Raw genomic sequence first — 19,192 nt, 5'->3', positions numbered from 1 at the left:
TTTCACCCATAGAAAACATTTGGCGCATCATAAAACGGAAGATATGACAAAAAAGACCTAAGACAGTTGAGCAACTAGAATCCTACATTAGACAAGAATGGGTTAACATTCCTATCCCTAAACTTGAGCAACTTGTCTCCTCAGTCCCCAGACGTTTACAGACTGTTGTAAAGAGAAAAGGGGATGTCTCACAGTGGTAAACATGGCCTTGTCCAACTTTTTTGAGATGTGTTGTTGTCATGAAATTTAAAAATCACCTAATTTTTCTCTTTCAATGATACATTTTCTCAGTTTAAATATTTGATATGTCATCTATGTTCTATTCTGAATAAAATATGGAATTTTGAAACTTCCACATCATTGCATTCCGTTTTTATTTACAATTTGTACTTTGTCCCAACTTTTTTGGAATCGGGGTTGTATTTCTGTAGTCCATGACCTATCTGTATTTTGTCAACCACCGGAGTATGTGCATGAGTTGTTTTGAAGTCCAAGCTGTACAGTATGACCCAGAATAATGTGCTACTACTTGGACAAACTTCCATGACTATTCCTAAGTTCCATGCATTTATTTACCTGAGTGGCAGGACCAACCAATATTATAGTCAGGATTATAGTTGTGTTGTGACTGCTCCAGACTGGAACTAAATTCAGGCATAGGTATTGTCATAGTTGTAGTTATAGGTATAGTTATAGTTATAGTTATAGTTATCTGTGTTGTGGGACCAGGCCCTTAAAACTGAACTATTTACACTCCCCCTGATCAGGAGAATCCTTGAGCATGGGAAAATTCATGTGTCTATTCCTTTAAATACTGTTTATATAGCTAATAACTGATAGTCAACTGAAGATTAAATTCACACAATGTTCCACTCGCCACAAATGTAAGGTGATTGATAAGATGGTGTTCAATGTTTACTTCTTTCATTTTCATTGGAACACTAAAACTAAAGTACATAATAAATGGAAAGCTGTCTCACCCAAAATCTTTTCATAAGCAAAGTTACTGTTGCCACACCAATGAAGAATATTATCAAGTTACAGCATGTACTGAAGTGTTTTATTCCTCTTACACTACAGACATTTTCCACATTAGAATTTTTATTACTTTGCTGTAACTTTAAATGTTATGGAACTGCAAGACAAGTTTGCTCTGATTATCTCATTCTCATCTCATTATCTCTAGCCGCTTTATCCTTCTACAGGGTCGCAGGCAAGCTGGAGCCTATCCCAGCTGACTATGGGCGAAAGGCGGGGTACACCCTGGACAAGTCGCCAGGTCATCACAGGGCTGACACATAGACACAGACAACCATTCACACTCACATTCACACCTACGGTCAATTTAGAGTCACCAGTTAACCTAACCTGCATGTCTTTGGACTGTGGGGGAAACCGGAGCACCCGGAGGAAACCCACGCGGACACGGGGAGAACATGCAAACTCCACACAGAAAGGCCCTCGCCGGCCCCGGGACTCGAACCCAGGACCTTCTTGCTGTGAGGCGACAGTGCTAACCACTACACCACCGTGCCGCCTGCTCTGATTATATAATAGTTAATTCTGGTCCACTAATTTGATTGGTTGAGCAGCATTCCAAGGGTGATTATATTTAGTATAACACAGACTACTGTGTGTGTGATACACTGTGTGTATCACTCCGTGCATCTGTGTTCACCACATACAGTACTGTGCAAAAGTCTTAGGCACCCTAATTTTTTTTCATACAAACTTTATGTGGGACATAGAGAACCAAAACTGCGACAATTTTCTACGTCACTCATGAGGAATTCGATGAATTGTTTTGATAAATTTTGGTACTTTGTGTTTGTGAATGTGTCTATATAATAAAAAAAGAAAATCACATGTTGGTCTGAAGATATGAAGTTCATCTTCTCGGATTGAAAAACTCGTATTGTTCGTATGAAATAATCATGGATCTGAGTGACATATTTCCTGATATTTCACACCAGTGACGTCACTCCCAGTGTTTCCCTGCTGACTTGATGCATGCTGTCAAAATGGCGAACCAGTTCAAAATGAAAATTCTTTTGATTAACTTGTGGGGTTTTTTGTGTATGTGTCCATATAATATAAAGAACATTACACGGTGGTGCGAAGATATGAAGTTTATCTTCTCGTGTTGAAAATATTTTCACTTGTTCGCTTTGCTCACTCGTGAATATATTCACCACTTGAAGATAAACTTTTGCGCAACCATGTAATATTCTCTATGTTGCTTAATTATCAATTACGTTATAGCAGCTGTAAGCAGTCCTTCCCTCACCAGCCTCTCTTTTTTCTCATTTGAAGTTTATAGTACAATAAATACAGCTAGTCACATTACTGAGAAACCGGTACCACAAATCCCTCTCATCTGAAACTTTTCTCTGCAGTGAAAGGACATACAATATACAATGTCTATCCATTTTTTTTCCCTGGATATTATTAGGCTTAAATTATGTGACTATTCACCATACTATACCAAGTCTAAACTATTGTCAGAACTGCTGCAATAGAAACTTAATCTACTACTTCTGACCAATCAGATTTGTGAATTCAATCCAATCAGTGCTGTGGTATAAGCTATAAAGACTGTACATATTCTCTAACCTTCTTACACACATAGTCTCCTGGGAGGTAGACTACAGACTTCAATCTCTTCAACATGTCAAATATCATCTGTCTGTCACAACCCTGAGAATGAGAGCAAGACACATAAGATGATGAGATGGCAAGACTCTTGTGTAGCACTGCAAAAAACCAACATCTTAGCGAGTTAAAATATCTTAAATACGTAGTCAATTTTATTGAATATTTCCTCTTGTAACATTACAATAAACCAAATAAGATTATTAAACCTATTCCTCCAATTTTACTAATTTCAAGCTTGAAATAGTCTTATTACCTCCACCAACTTTGTTGGAGGAGATTATGTTTTCGCTTTCGTTTGTTTGTTCCCAACGTAACTCAAAAATTAGGGAACAGATTTTGATTACATTTTGAGGAAAGGTGAGCCATGGGCCAAGGAACAATTGATTAGCTTTTGATGCAAATCCAGATATGTATACAGATCCAGGATTTTTTGTCTATTCCCAGTGTAACTCAAAGTGGTGAACGGATTTTGATGAAATTTGGTACCCAGCTTTAGTATAATCCTAGGTTCAACTGCTTTGATTTTGATGTTGAGAATATGTGGCTTCGTGGATGTATGCACTCTACCGACTGCCTTGTAATTTTATTGGCTGTTTTTATGATAATTTTAAGTATTTATTTCGCAAAAGAAGCAAAATTATCTGTCATAATATGATAAGAACATTTAATGTCTGAAATTAATAACAATGTCTAGAAATAGGTTTAATAATCTTATATTTGGCACATCGTTATCTTATAATAGGAAAAGCAAAATCTATGACATTCAAGATATTTTCACTTGCTAAGATGTCACTGTTTTGTAGCAAGATAAACAGTTCCTGGTTTTTGACCCAGATTTTCAGAACATGAGGTGAATTACTATCTGTGCGTCCTTCATTTACAGAAGATATACAGGGGTGGGTTTCCCAAAAGGCTCTTAAGGCTAAGAGCATCTCTAAACTGCCTCTTAAGATCCATCATTAAGCTAATGCAGTTTTCCCGAACAATATTGTAGCTAAAGTAGTACTTTAGTTGGCTCTTAACTTACAATGGACCTGGATCACTCTTTCACAACAAAGCGTCTCCTCACAGCCGAATACACAGAATGCGCATGCGCCTCCGGGGGACTCTTGCAGTCAATGGGCAAAGACTGGTGTTGAATCTGCTGCCGGTGTTAAATAATTTTTCTTGTACATTGCAAATACATTGAGTTAATTATTAAAAAAATATAGACCAAACATTATGAATATATTTAAATATGCTATGGAATTATGTATGGATATTGTAATGTCACATCGCTATCACCACATTTTAATCAAATTTAAGTCAAGTTTATTTGTATAGCGCTTTTAACAACAGATGTCGCAAAGCAGCTTTACAGACAATTAAAGACTTTAAACATGAGCTAATTCTATCCCAAATTTAACTCCATTAGGCAATTGATTCTCATTTAGTGTCATAAATGAAACAAATTTCTGCACCTGTAACGTGTGTGTGTGTGTGTGTGTGTGTGTGTGTGTGTGTGTGTGTGTGTGTGTGTGTGTGTGTGTGTATAAAGGGAGAACATTGCTAACTTGGCATTGTGGATAACAGCTGAAATAATCATGATTGCTTGATTGGGTAACAGTGAAATGAGCAGGCACAGGGAAAACATTTACTCAATTATTTAGCTTATTATTTGCTCATTCTTTTGTGTGAATGTTTGTTCATTTAATTAAAAAACACGTTTGGAATTAAAAAAAAAAGTTATTGTCCAAAATATAAAATAGTTTCAATTATTAATTACCACATTATGTATGTAATACTTAATGAAAATACAATATATTAACATATTTTAAGCACTTTAGATTTCATTGGTTTTTGGTTAAAAACAAATGCCAAGTGACCTCATCGACTGGATTTAGGAACTGCTAATGCCTTTAATCGATGAGACACACTGCAAAGACACTCTTAGCAAAGTTGCTCTTAAGACTCCTTTTTACGAGTGTACTCAGGAAAACCATGTACAGAGACGACGTTCATTTAAACTTTAAACTCGCTCTTTAGTCCTAAAGTGCAATGTTATCAGGAAACCTACCCCTGTAAATCTATTCCATGTTTTACTGCATGCAAGTGTCTGTTTTCAAGTGACTCACTTGGAAGAGAGCCACTTTGCTGACAATGGAGTAGTTCACGTCCACGGCGATGTCCAGACGCATCTTATCAGGCAGCTGTATGAGCAACTCCTGTTCATCTACACACAAAGATACTGCTCACTACAGTATATTCAACATGAGGAACAATACCCAACCTTGCCTACACTAGGAAAAACAACTTGTCCAATTTTCCATTTGCACCATATGTAAATCAGCCAAGACATGCCTGACTTATGAATATTACTTCTTTAGTTTTGTAGTGGTGCTATGGTGCTAGCAAGTGAAGGAAGCATGCGCCTAAATAATCACACACTTGTCTTAAAGACCAAGAGAAATGCGGGGGTTTTTTAGGCGCTAAAACAGAATAGCAGTTAAATTCGGCGAGGTTTATTGAGTCCCTAGACAGAGGCAACTATTCTCTAAACCACATGGTAGTGGATATATTCGCAGGCAAATGCCGAATAAATTTAGCCCTTTCAGAACTGCCCACCAAGCAACCTGAAGTAGCAGACAGAAGCAGCAGACAGAAGCCGTGTGACGCCATGAGTGTATGTTGGTCACGAACAACAACATGAGCGACCAAAGCGAGCAGGAATTTAGTGAGGGAGAAAATTCAAGTTTTAGTAGTTTCTTGTCAGTTCAAGTTGATGACGTACTGACAGAAGAAGAAGAAGTGGCCAGCGATAGGGAAGAAGAGAGAGGTATCGAACCGTACCGGTCTGAGCCAGAATTGTCCGATGAGAGCGGGGTCAGCGACAATGATGAACCCAAGGACGATCATAAAGACCGACTTGCAAATATGGAATGGTTGCTTTCCAAAACATTCTTAGACTTTTAAAAAAAGACTAAGATGATATGCTAGCCTAGTACAGCTACAGCTGACAGTCTTCAGTTAAACTTTTCCGTCGCCATGCATAGTCTATCATTGGCCTGCCATTGTAGCATACGAGCTGCAACTGCAAGCAATGCAACTTCCTTCATCAGCTAATAATTACAATATCCGGGGGGGGGGGGGGGTGTATTCTAGATTTCAAATGAATGTGAAGAGTGGGTGAAGGGTATAAGATCATCCTTGACTGACAAAGTTAGGACATCGTCATTGTTTCAGTGTTAGTTGTTGTTGTTGGGAGGCCTTCAATTTAGGCTGAGGCTTAGACTTCTGGATGCAACTAATCAATAACACAAGAAAAAACAAAGTCAAAGTGCCGAAAGAAACATGTAAGTTTTATATTGTACCAGTAAACAGCCTGAGGACATACCTGTATCATGTGCATGAGCGTACCACAAAGTCTACATAATTATATATATAGGCTCTATTGCATCAAATAAAGATAAAAGAATCCTCCTCTTTAAAATTTCAGCTCAAAAGAGATTTTCTGTCTGCTCGTTTTAGGTGCGAATGCAACAACTGCACAAGAAACACCTGTATTACAGTATGTTGGAAACAAAATGCTTTGCAGTACATTGTAGCAAAGTCTTGACTAATTAGTAATTACCTTTATCTTTAAGGAAAAGGAACAGGGCAACTCCCTCCACGGCATTTGTATTGCTGCACCCGGCAGTGATACATCGCTTTCTGGGTGCTTTCCCTTCTTTTCTATTCCCCTTCTTCTCCATAACAGTTGTAGATTGTAGTTTAAAGGTCTGATGACACGTTTTTGACATCTTTGGCAATGTTTTATAACATAAAAAGTAATTCCCGATGATCCATATATTAATTCACGAAGGCGCCTATTTTACAAGTTATGATAAAAAACGCGGCTATTTGGGCAAATTTGACGGGGCTGCAGCACCCAGGAGACGAATGAGGAGGAGGAGCTATATGATGTCAGCGAAAGAATCTTCCTCCTCACTTACCAGTTTGTTGTTGATGCGACAGGTGTTCAGTTTGTCATATTAGTATTATATATGTATTATATATATATATGTATTATATATATATATATATATATATATATATATATATATATTAGTTATTATGCCTTCGCGTTGTGTTGCCGGCTTTTGCTCCAAAACCCACAAGGATGGGGTAAGTTTATTCAAGTTTCCCAGAGATCCCAAGCTGCATGCGAAGTGGGTGAAGCAAGTCAGGCGCACTCGTGACAAGTGGGAGCCCTCACGAACATCCGTCCTGTGCTCTGAACACTTCGATTTGGATTGTTTTGACACCCTTCCCAGCTTAAAAGAATCTCTTGCGTGTGCAGTTCAGCACAAACGTGTGTTACTACCATCAGCAGTGCCTACAGTATTCTGGAGGGGGTCTACTAGTAGCTATGCCGGATCCAGCAGTCACCTGGGACAAGGCAACTCCTCCAAAGACAGTCCTCCTGTCAGAACATGTGATGAGAAACGACATAAGATAAAGGTACGTATAGAGTGCTCCGACATGATGCTAAAAATAGTAACACTGCGGTCTGTGTGGCCATCTTGGAAGTCACTCGCTCCAGAGCGCTCATAGAGTACACATCATAGAGTACACATTCATGATAATCATAAATGTAATCATAAAATCGGCGTGATATCAGTCATGTATTTGCTTGTGAAAGCTTGCGGCTTTCATGTAACTGCCGCCTAGCAATGAGAGGCAAAGGGTAAAGAGGGTAGGCTATCATAGATTCTATTCGGAAGAGATCAACACATGATTGCTTAAAAATTAGGTATTTTAACAATTTGCATCTGTTTTGTGATCATCGTGACACTTGTGTGTTATATAGAACTGTATGTCTTATCAGCACATCGAGGATCTTCCACCGGAGACTTTAGCAAGTACTCGTAGCAACACTACACTTTACCCTTTGCCATGCGTTGTTAGGGAACGGTAGCAAGTACTCCGATGACCGACTTCAAGAATATGTAGAAAAAATTTAGAAATTATACTTTCCAAAAGTCATTTGAGCTTAGTGTATTGCATTTCCATTTATATTGTAGGTTCTTGCTGATGTTTTTGCGGAGTATGACGCAGCTGCTGAATCAGAAGCTGCAGAGTTTGTATGTACTAGTTGTGAACATTCACATTATTATCAATCTTATTTATTTAAAATCAGATAAAATCATGCCATCATGATCACTGCTTAAAGTACCAGTATTTGGTTGTTCTTTTGTTCAGAGGAAGACCTAGCACTAGAGAGTTCACCGGCGTTTTCATGCGCCATTTCCATTGAGTAGAACAGCCAGTGAACCGCAGCGTGTTCTTCCGCTGACGTCACAGCATGGCCGCGAGCCACGGACCCAGTTTTCTTGCGCTGTGCAATTAAAAGTTGGATATTCGCGTAACAACAGCTTCTTTTCACGTAATTATAACAGAAATCTAACATGTTTGCCATGTTGTATAGTTTATTTAAGAAATTTCATAGAGTCATGTTCATGTCATCAGACCTTTAATGATTTGTCTCTCTTCCTACATCGTGTTCTGTTGCAAGTTTACGTCAAAATGAATGTAATCTAGCAGAGAGTTGGACAGAAGCTACACTGTATGGACATCAGTGGAAACACTGCTGGTAAAACCACTCACACTTGTGACATCACGCGAAAGCCAGCTAATAATGGCGATGTTGGTACCAGGATTCCCTTGGCGGCAAATTTAAACTCGACAAATTCTGAAATGTTCCCGACATTTACGACATGGGTTTCAATGATAAGTTTTCATTGTCAGGACTTGTACTATTATTATCCAAGGGGGAAAGGGATACATTTCTCTCTGCCTTTAAACTGTGTTGTTGATTAATCTCAACTCTTATTGCTCAGGAGGTGTTAAGTTTCTATAACTCATTCTGATGTGCACATTCTAATACAACAGCAGTTCTACAGTAACATCTAGTTCACAGGAAGTTACAGATTGATGAGGATGAGCCATATAATCTCAACATAACAAAAAGAAAAGAAAAACAGTGGTTATTTAATAAAAAAGAATGCAAAATTGTTGATCTGGTGAAGCTTTCTGTGAGAAAGCTTTTATTAATGTCTATGTAAGGAGTATACAATGTCAGTTTTCTGCACAGAGGGCTTTTTTGCTTTGAGATTTCTCTGCATCATTTTACAGAGTTGGGTTTGATTTGTTTTATTAACTTCAAGAGAAAGAAAAGTAGAAATGGGTAAAGGAACAACTATTTATAGTTGTTATAAGGTGCATAAGTGACAACATGAGCTAATTGATTCACGGACAATCCACAATATGTCGAAGGCTCATTGATTCGCATGGGGTAGGAAGGCTAGCTCATATGGTCCAATCCCACAGAAGAGCTACTGTAGCACAAACTGCTGAAAAAGTTGTTTTATGCTTGTTTATATCATTAAATGAAGACGCTCACACAGTAGTGCGTTTAACTCATTTTGCCGGTAACTTCAGAACAGTGTTTACATCCTGATGCACCCCTCAAATCCCACCGGGTACAACACATACATTGTAACATCTCCCTTTTTTTTTTTTTTTAAACAGCCCTCAACACATAACATTTAAAAGGAAGGGCTTACGAATTAAATACAGCACAACACTGCTTTAACCAAACAAGAAATTTAAACACATTGAGTCCCTTAAATGAAGTCACGGAGGTGTGCAGGCCTCCTAACAACCCTGCCGCATCTGGTGGTGACAACAGCCTGTGTCGTCTGAGGATCTGGCGCAGCTGGTGAGCAGGGTTGCAGTGCGATGTGGTCGCCACCACCAGGAGCTGTGGTGGGCAGGCTCCCGCTGTTCGTCTCTGCTGTTGGCGAGACCCCTGGTGATGGTCTCAGGTGTCTACGGTTACGCCTCAGCACAGTCCCATTCTCCAGTTTGACAGCATAGGACCTGTTCTGGTCCTGTCGCACCACCGATGCTGGTGCCCAGTATGTATGTTCGGCCACTTGTGACTGCACTCGCACCTGCTCTCCATTCTGCAGTGGTCTCAGTGCCTTCGCCCCTCTGTTGTAATAGTGAGCCTGTCTGAGCTGGTTTTCCCAAACAGCTTTGTCAGTGTCTACTACCGCAGGTTTCAGCAGACTTTCACACATTGGCAGCAATGTCTTTGTCCATCGGCTCATCAGTCTCTGAGCTGGACTGGCCTGGAAGCCTTGTGCCGGGGTGTTTCTGTGAGCAAGTATGGCTAAGTAGGGGTCTGACTTTGCCTGCAGGGCTTTTCCCATTAATCTTTTAGCAGTCTTGACAGCAGACTCTGCTTTTCCATTGCTTTGAGGATATGTAGGTGATGATGTTACATGTTCAAATTCCCAAGACTGGCTAAATCTTTTAAATTCCTGTGAGCTATACTGTGGGCCATTGTCAGAGAACACCACGTCAGGCACACCATGGCGAGCGAAATGTGCCTTCAGTTTATGGATGACTGTGGTGGACCTAGTATCAGGTAGGTAATCAACTTCCCAGAAATTGGAGAAATAGTCCACAGTCACTAAGTAGTCTTTATTGTTGAAGGTGAAGATGTCGGTGCCCACTTTTGCCCATGGCCTTAACGGGAAGTCATGACTCTGTAATGGTTCTTTCTGCTGCCGTGTATCTTATGCAAGGCTGACACTTGCACGATTCCGTGGCACGCATTGGCACGACTCGAGTCGTGCCAGTGCGCAAACTAGTCGTAAACTGGCGTGAAGTGTGCGTAAACCTGTCGTGACTGCGTGCCATGTCGGGACGAGAATTTTGAAATGTTCAAAATTTTGGTCACGACAAAATTTCGCGACCGGGTCGTGAACTATGCACAAACTGTTCGTGATCTCATCGTGAACTCGTCGGGACGATGCGGGAGGATGCGTGCCAGTGCATGGAAGTGCATGCCACGACTGTCACGAACTGCCACGAATAGTTCACGAACAGCTCACGTCGAGTTCACGACATGTTCACGAATTGGTGCGCATCACAGCGTGGCCGTGCCTTCCCACTGAAACGGTCACGCATTGATGGCACGAGCAGTTCACGACTAGTCTACGCACTTCACGAACAGTTTGCGCATGGCACGAGCAGTTCACAAGCAGCCCCTTTGATCTTCCTTGTGGAGTTCAGTCAGTAGACTGTCATACTGTCCAAACTCGTGCCTTCTGGTCAACCATTCCCGGACCCACACTTTCCTTTGTGTCTTTCTTCGAGGTGGGGTTGCCTTTTCTTGCTCTTCTGCCTCTTCCAGCCTTTTCTGCTGCTCTTCAACAATGGCCAGAGCAGCTGCCAGGTATAGGCATCTTCTCTTCTCTGCAATGATTGTGTCTCTGGTATTCAGCATGTTGTCTCTTCCACAGCCAATTCAAAAATGACCAGGGGTTGGGGAGGCCCCCTTTTTATATGGCGTGCCCAAGTCGGCACGACACCGTCCGAATTGCGCAAACTCGTCGTGCCAATGCGGGAAGTGCGTAAACTATGCGCAAACTACGCGTGAACTTGTCGTGCCAGTTCGTGAATGTGGACGGGCACGCATTCGTGAACTCGTCGTGAACAATGCGTGAACTAGTCGTGAACAGTGCGGGAGCCTCCCAGTTCGTGCCCCAAAATGGCACGACTTGCCATGACAAAATTGTGGCCAAAAGTCGTGCAAGTGTCAGCCTTGCATAATTCTCTGCACACTTGACACTTTCCAATGTATGTTCATGCATACCCGGCCAGTACACACATTCTCTTGCTCTCCTTGACAGTTTTCAATACCTAAATGTGAAGCATGAATCTTTTCCATAATTTCTTTTCTTAGAGCAGTTGGAATGACAGCCCTCTCACCCCTAAAGATGACATTGTTCTGCACACTTAGCTCATCCCGCATAAAAAAATACGGCCTCACCTCCTCCTCCACCTGTGCTTTGTCCTCTGGCCACACCTGCAGTATTCTCCGTTTCAGCACCTGGAGGGCCCGGTCCCGTTCTGTCTCACTCTGGATTCTCTGCTGTCTCTCCTCGGAAATGGGTAGGTAATGAATCATATTAACAGTTTCAATTTCAGCTTCAACTGATCCCTCAGCTGCACATTCAGGTAGATGTGCTCTGCTCAGTGTATCTGCTACAAGCATCAATCTGCCTGGGACAAACACTACTTCTATGTCATACTTTTGAAGTCTCAACAGCATTCTTTGTAACCGCTTTGGGGCGCTAAGCAAAGGCTTCTTTGTGATGGTTTCAAGCGGTTTATGGTCAGAGTGCACCACTACCTTTCTACCATACGTGTATTGGTGAAATTTTTCCATCCCAAATAATATGGCCAGGCACTCTTTTTCTATTTGTGCATACCCTCTCTCAGTGGAGGTGAGTGCCCTACTGGCATATGCTATCGGCTGGCCTGTCTGCATAAGCGCTGCACATAGTCCTGTTTCAGATGAATCACACCGGAGAGTGAGGTCCTCCCTTGGGTTGTAGTACTTGGGTTGAGGGAGTTTTTCCTTGCCACCGTCACCACAGGCTTGCTCATTGGGGATAGATTAGGGATAAAATTAGCTCATGTTTTAAGTTGTTCAAATTCTGTAAAGCTGCTTTGCGACAATGTTTATTGTTAAAAGCGCTATACAAATAAACTTGATTTGATACTTCAATACTGGTGCTGTGGTTATCATTTGTTTCATTTTTTCAAAAGCAATTTCCTGTATGTCAGTGCATTCCCATATCACATCCTTGTGTGTCAGTTGCCTCAGGACCTCACAGCTATCCGATAAGCGTGGGCAAAATTTTGCGAGGTAGTTGACCATTCCAAGCAATCTCTGCAGGCCCTTGATGTCGGTAGGTCTTGGCATTTCCTGTACGGTGCGTACTTTTTCAGGGTCAATTTTCAAGCCCTCAGACGTCAGTCTGTGACCTATGTACGGCACCTCCTTCTGTTTCAGCCTCAGTTTGTCGAAATTCAGTTTGATATTGCATGTTCTGCATCTCTCAAGGAGTCTTTTTAGTTTGTCGTCATGGTCTCTCACTGCCATTTCATGATTTTCCCCCTCACCAATGATAAGGATATCATCAGCTATAATACGCACCCCTGGTAACCCATCAAGTGCCTGTGTCAGCCTGTGCTGAAACACCTCAGGAGCAGGGCTGATCCCCATTGGCATTCTCATCCACCTGTATCTTCCGAAAGGGGTTGCATGTTGTCATGTAGCTGGAACGCTCTGTCAGTTTCACATGCCAGAATCCATTCTTTACATCACACACTGTGAATACTCTTGCATTTGCTAGGTCTGGCAGGACATCATCAATAGTCGGCAGTGGAAAACGTTGTCTTTTCAATGCTCTATTTAGGGGTCTAGGATCAATGCAGATTCTCAGTTTTCCTGATGGTTTCTTAACCACGACCATGTTGCTGATCCAATCTGTGCTCTTTTCAACCGGCATAATAATTCCTCTTGCCACCAGGCTTTCCAGTTCCTCCTTTAGAGGGCTCATCAGTGCTACTGGAACTCTCCGCTTTGGTAGCTTTACCGGCGTTATGCTTGGATCCACTTCCAGATCGTATGTCCCTGACAGGCAGCTGTCACCCTCAAACACCTGTGCATATTGTTCCCTGATATGCTCCTTCTCCAATGTTTCCCCTTCACTGCCCGTGTGTTGGACAATCTCATCAATGGCCATGATATTTTCTCTCTGTATTCTCACTAGGTCCATGCCCTGCACTGCCTTGTTCCCTAGCAATGGCACAGATGATTGTCCATCAATCACCATGAATTCAAGTCTGTACAATTTCCTGTTTCTTGGATTTCTTATTTTTATCCTGCATTTGCCCAAAGGCTTCAAAGTGCTCTTGTTGTACATGACAAGGACTTCTTGTGTCTGCTCCAATTTTGTATCTGGGTTCAGTAGGTGTATTGGAATAATATTGCAGCTCGCTCCACAGTCCAACTGAAATCTTACTGGCCTCTCCCCCAGCAGCATGGTTGTGAACAGCTGTCTCCCCTGTGTATTCTCCTGCCCAGCTGAGTGAAGGCTAAGTAGTTCCTGATACTCATCCTCTGCCTCTGTTACACTGTGTATTCGTTTAGTCTGTGTATCTGTCGTTTTGCATTTGGAAGCAAAGTGATTGTACTTCTTGCATTTACTGCAGATTTTTCCATAAGCTGGACAGCTATCTTTTTTCCATTCATGTTGTTTCCCACAGTACTTACAGTTCTTTATTTCTTTCGGCCTTGCCCCCTGTGCTTCTGACACTTTTTTAACTGCATGCACCTCTTCGCCTGCTTGTCCCTCAATTGTTTTCACATTCTCCTTAGAGAGATCCGATGCTCTGCATATTTGGATGCTTTTTTTCCAGCGTTAAATCTGCCTCGCGCAGCAAGCGCTCCCTCTCATGCGAATCGTGGATTCCGCACACAATTCTATCCCTAATCAATGAGTCTTTCGCAGTCCCAAAGTTGCAAGTGTCTGCAAGTACTTGTAAGTCAGTAACGTACTTACCAATCGTTTCATTAACATTCTGGTTTCTGGAGAAAAATCTGTACCTCTCCACAGTTTCATTTGGTTTAGGGTTACAGTGCTTGTCGAACAGCTCTATGAATTTGTCTAATGTTTCGTCTCGCTGCTCCTCTTGCTTGAGTGTAGTCCACAACATTTTTCCCAGTTCTCTGCCTGTTTCTCCTATCAAATTTGAACACTTTTACCTTTGTTTTGTCGTCAGAATCTGCTAACGTGATGTCAACATACAGGGAAAACTCATCTTTCCACGTCTTCCATGTTTTCGCCAGGCATGTGGAATTCCAATCCAATGTGGCTGGGGGTTTCAAACCGAATGCATCCATCATCTTTTTCCGTTGTATAACTGTGTCTTCAGTTTCCTCCTTCACTTCAACTTCTTCAACCGACATTTACAGTATTTATGTTGTTGTGTTCAGATTTACCGCTGCCACCATGTTTTATGCTTGTTTACATCATTAAATGAAGACGCTCACACAGTAGTGCATTTAACTCATTTTACCGGTAACTTCAGAACAGTGTTTACATCCTGGTGCACCCCTCAAATCCCACCAGGTACAACACATACATTGTAACAAAAGTGAATGCTGGTTAAAACAGAAAGGTGCCAGCATTAACTTTTTTTTAGCAGTTTGTGCTACAGTAGCTCCTTTGTGGGATTGGATCATACGAAGTAGCTTTCATGCCCCATGAGAATCAATGAGCCTTCGACACCCATGACCCTGTCGCTGGTTCACTGGTTGTCCTTCCTTGGCTCACTTTTAACTCAGTACTAACCACTGCATACCTGGTACCCCCCACAAGATGTGCCATTTTGGAGATGCTCAGATCCAGTCATCTAGTCATTGTACAACCCCGATTCCAAAAAAGTTGGGACAAAGTACAAATTGTAAATAAAAATGGAATGCAATGATGTGGAAGTTTCAAAATTCCATATTTTATTCAGAATAGAACATAGATGACATATCAAATGTTTAAACTGAGAAAATGTATCATTTAAAGAGAAAAATTAAGTGATTTTTAAATTTCATGACAACACCACATCTCAAAAAAGTTGGGACAAGGCCATGTTTACCACTGTGAGACATCCCCTTTTCTCTCTACAACAGTCTGTAAACGTCTGGGGACTGAGGAGACAAGTCGCTCAAGTTTAGGGATAGGAATGTTAACCCATTCTTGTCTAATGTAGGATTCTAGTTGCTCAACTGTCTTAGGTCTTTTTTGTCGTATCTTCTGTTTTACGATGCGCCAAATGTTTTCTATGGGTGAAAGATCTGGACTGCAGGCTGGCCAGTTCAGTACCCGGACCCTTCTTCTACGCAGCCATGATGCTGTAATTGATGCAGTATGTGGTTTGGCATTGTCATGTTGGAAAATGCAAGGTCTTCCCTGAAAGAGATGTCATCTGGATGGGAGCATATGTTGCTCTAGAACCTGGATCTACCTTTCAGCATTGATGGTGTCTTTCCAGATGTGTAAGCTGCCCATGCCACATGCACTAATGCAACCCCATACCATCAGAGATGCAGGCTTCTGAACTGAGCGCTGATAACAACTTGGGTCGTCCTTCTCCTCTTTAGTCCGAATGACACGGTGTCCCTGATTTCCATAAAGAACTTCAAATTTTGATTCGTCTGACCACAGAACAGTTTTCCACTTTGCCACAGTCCATTTTAAATGAGCCTTGGCCCAGAGAAGACGTCTGCGCTTCTGGATCATGTTTAGATACGGCTGCTTCTTTGAACTACAGAGTTTTAGCTGGCAACGGCGGATGGCACGGTGAATTGTGTTCACAGATAATGTTCTCTGGAAATATTCCTGAGCCCATTTTGTGATTTCCAATAAAGAAGCATGCCTGTATGTGATGCAGTGCCGTCTAAGGGCCTGAAGATCACGGGCACCCAGTATGGTTTTCCGGCCTTGACCCTTACGCACAGAGATTCTTCCAGATTCTCTGAACCTTTTGATGATATTATGCACTGTAGATGATGATATGTTCAAACTCTTTGCAATTTTACACTGTCGAATTCCTTTCTGATATTGCTCCACTATTTGTCAGCGCAGAATTAGGGGGATTGGTGATCCTCTTCCCATCTTTACTTCCGAGAGCCGCTGCCACTCCAAGATGCTCTTTTTATACCCAGTCATGTTAATGACCTATTGCCAATTGACCTAATGAGTTACAATTTGTTCCTCTAGCTGTTCCTTTTTTGTACCTTTAACTTTTCCAGCCTCTTATTGCCCCTGTCCCAACTTTTTTGAGATGTGTTGCTGTCATGAAATTTCAAATGAGCCAATATTTGGCATGAAATTTCAAAATGTCTCACTTTCGACATTTGATATGTTGTCTATGTTCTATTGTGAATACAATATCAGTTTTTGAGATTTGTAAATTATTGCATACCGTTTTTATTTACAATTTGTACTTTGTCCCAACTTTTTTGGAATCGGGGTTGTAATTTGGCCCTTGTCAAAGTTGTTCAGATCCTTACGTTTGCCCATTTTTCCTTCTTCCAACACATCAACTTCGAGAACTCACTGTTCTCTTGCTACCTAATATAGTCCACCCCTTGACAGGTGACATCGTAACGAGATAATCAGTGTTATTCACTTCACCTCTCAGTGGTCATAATGTTATGGCTGATCGCTGTATACAAAGCTTGAGTATACTGTAAACTGTAAAGAAGCAAAATGTTGCTCAGCTACATTTTGAAGTGAGGAGAAAATCTTTTTTTTTATCCGATCCTTTAAGAAACTGAAACTTTCTTTTTTTCTACTCAGTGTGAATCCTAGTATGATAAATCCATGTTGCATTTGTATAATTTGAATGAATTTCTGCTGAATTTCATGACGCAACTCTGTATTATATACAAATATTAAACTCCATTTTACTTTCTCTTACCCAGCATGCCTTGTGATTGCCAGGTATAGTCATACCAGGTCTTGACTCTGTTCTGAACCTCACGTGGGATGCGATAGGCAGTCATGTACTTTACTGTGCTGTCCACACATGACCTGTAGTATGCCTGACCTGCAGTAGCTGCTCCTACAACATCTCTCATCTATACACACACAAAGACATTATTTGTGACATTTTTTGATGTCTGAAATCATTCTGTAGCATTGCAGCTCCTTTCTATTTACCCACCTGACCAATCATAATCGAAAATGCGAACACACCCACAAAGTAATTGACCAGCTGAAAGACGATTTCAAAGACCGTCGTGGGATCTGGGAGACCTCCGATAGTGATCAGAGTTTTTACAGCAAAGTAGTAGCAGCGGATATAACTGCATAATGAAAATACACAAATGCGTACATACACACACAAACACACATGTTTTTCTGTATGGTATGGAGATAATCACACAGAATTTGGAGCACATGATCAAGGAGTCACCTGTTGCCTCTGCCATCATAGACCCATTTAGTGGAGCCAAGGCCTTCATAATCAGAGCCCCAGTAGAACAGACAGGCATTGCAGTGCAGCGAGTAGAGCAAGTACAGGCTGGTCCGGATCACTCTGAGAGAGAAAGACATAAGCGGAAGAGGACACAAAAATAACACCCTCTTTTAATTCACTCAGGTTTGTTGACAGTGTAGTGACTGGCTGCTTTATGTCCCAGGGCTCCCTCATGCCCGTGTTTCCTTCAGGCTCTCCCCTTTTAGTTATGCTGTCATAGTTAGTCTTGCTGGAGTCCCTGCTTGCACTCAGTGCAAAATGTATACTGTTCTTACTCATTAGGTGACATTGGGCTGGACATGGCTCTGGACACTTACAGTAATGATTTTATGGCTGAGGACTACAGTTGACTTAGGACTGCAGTTGTCATGAACAGTTCTGCACTCAAGTCTCCATCAAAGAACAGTTTATAATTTCAACAAAACAGACTTCATGTTAAAACTATAATGATTTTCTATATGAGTTACTATAGCCTTCCTGGCAGCTCGAACCAATCTGGCCATTTGACTCTGACCCCTCTTAAGGCATTTCTACCTACAGAACGGTCACTCATTCAGTGTTTTTTGTTTTTCACACCATTCTGTGTAAACTCTAGAGACTGTTGTGTGTGAAAACCCCATGAGATCATCAGTTTCTGAAATACTCAAACCAGTCCATCTGGCACCAACACCCATGCCACAGTGAAAGTCACAGAGATCACAATTTTTCGCATTTTGATGTTTGAAGTGAACATTAACGGAACCTCTTGATTTGTATCGGCATGATTTTATGCATTATACTGCTGTCAAAGGATTGGCTGATTAGAGAACAGCATAAAATAGCAGGTGGCTGGGTGTTCCTAATAAAGTGTCTGGTGAGTATATAATATTGACAACTTGAGTGAAAAGTAGAATCTTTGAAATATTTACGTGAATTTCAGAGTTTTAGTCTTTATGTCCCCTTTTTGCTTTAATTACAGTGTGCACTCGAGCTGGCATGGAATGCACAAGTTTATGCAAAAGCTTATGATCCATTTTAGATCAAAATCATTGGCATGTCATCTGAATACATGCTTCAATAGCAAAGATTAGGCATGAGGAAAATGTGACCTTTTGTACATGGTCAATATCACAAATTTGCTTGCATTTAAATAAGAACCTAGAAACAGAGCAGAATTTTAAATATTGTGATGCGGCCCAAGAATCCCCCCACCTAAACAGCACGCTGTTCCTCACACTACCACTCCAATGGTGCCGAAGGGACAGTGCCACATCAGCATCAAGGTTTTGGACCACTGAGAGCAGCATGGCCACAGGGCAGAGCCAAATAATCACACTCGGGTGGAGTGGCTTAATCAGCACCCCGATCTGCCCTCCTCAAACAGCTCAGGGAGTATAAAGAGGCACCGCCGCAAGCACAGGTTATTTCAGCTCCATCAGAGCATGTTAACTGATGTCCTCCCTCATTCTCTGCCTAGGCCACTTCGCTGACATCAAGGATAACGAAGATGACCTCAATTGAACAATGAGAATGCTCCTAGACAGCCTCCCCCGCTTCTGTCTGCAGCACGGGAACACTGACAGCCTGTCAAGATGCTATGGCCTCTGGGCCAAGCCCTCAAGGATGGTAGGCT

General features: G+C 41.6%; 1 protein-coding gene across 1 annotated transcript in view; it reads right to left on the bottom strand.

The window, feature by feature from the left end:
* Nucleotides 1-19,192, bottom strand: part of cngb1a (cyclic nucleotide gated channel subunit beta 1a) — a 200,550-nt gene that overhangs the window by 9,359 nt on the left and 171,999 nt on the right. Inside the window, exons 29-33 of the mRNA XM_060924320.1 lie at nucleotides 17,518-17,640; nucleotides 17,266-17,407; nucleotides 17,020-17,179; nucleotides 4,770-4,867; nucleotides 2,614-2,697 (exon numbers count right to left, since the gene is read on the bottom strand). Of these exons, the coding sequence (XP_060780303.1) occupies nucleotides 2,614-2,697; nucleotides 4,770-4,867; nucleotides 17,020-17,179; nucleotides 17,266-17,407; nucleotides 17,518-17,640 (607 nt within the window). The remainder of the gene's footprint in view (nucleotides 1-2,613; nucleotides 2,698-4,769; nucleotides 4,868-17,019; nucleotides 17,180-17,265; nucleotides 17,408-17,517; nucleotides 17,641-19,192) is intronic.

The sequence above is a fragment of the Neoarius graeffei genome, chromosome 6, assembly GCF_027579695.1.
Source record: "Neoarius graeffei isolate fNeoGra1 chromosome 6, fNeoGra1.pri, whole genome shotgun sequence".
Lineage (NCBI taxonomy): Eukaryota > Metazoa > Chordata > Actinopteri > Siluriformes > Ariidae > Neoarius > Neoarius graeffei.
The sequence above is the reverse complement of the archived record's forward strand: the minus strand, read 5'-3'. Positions and strand labels throughout refer to the sequence as shown.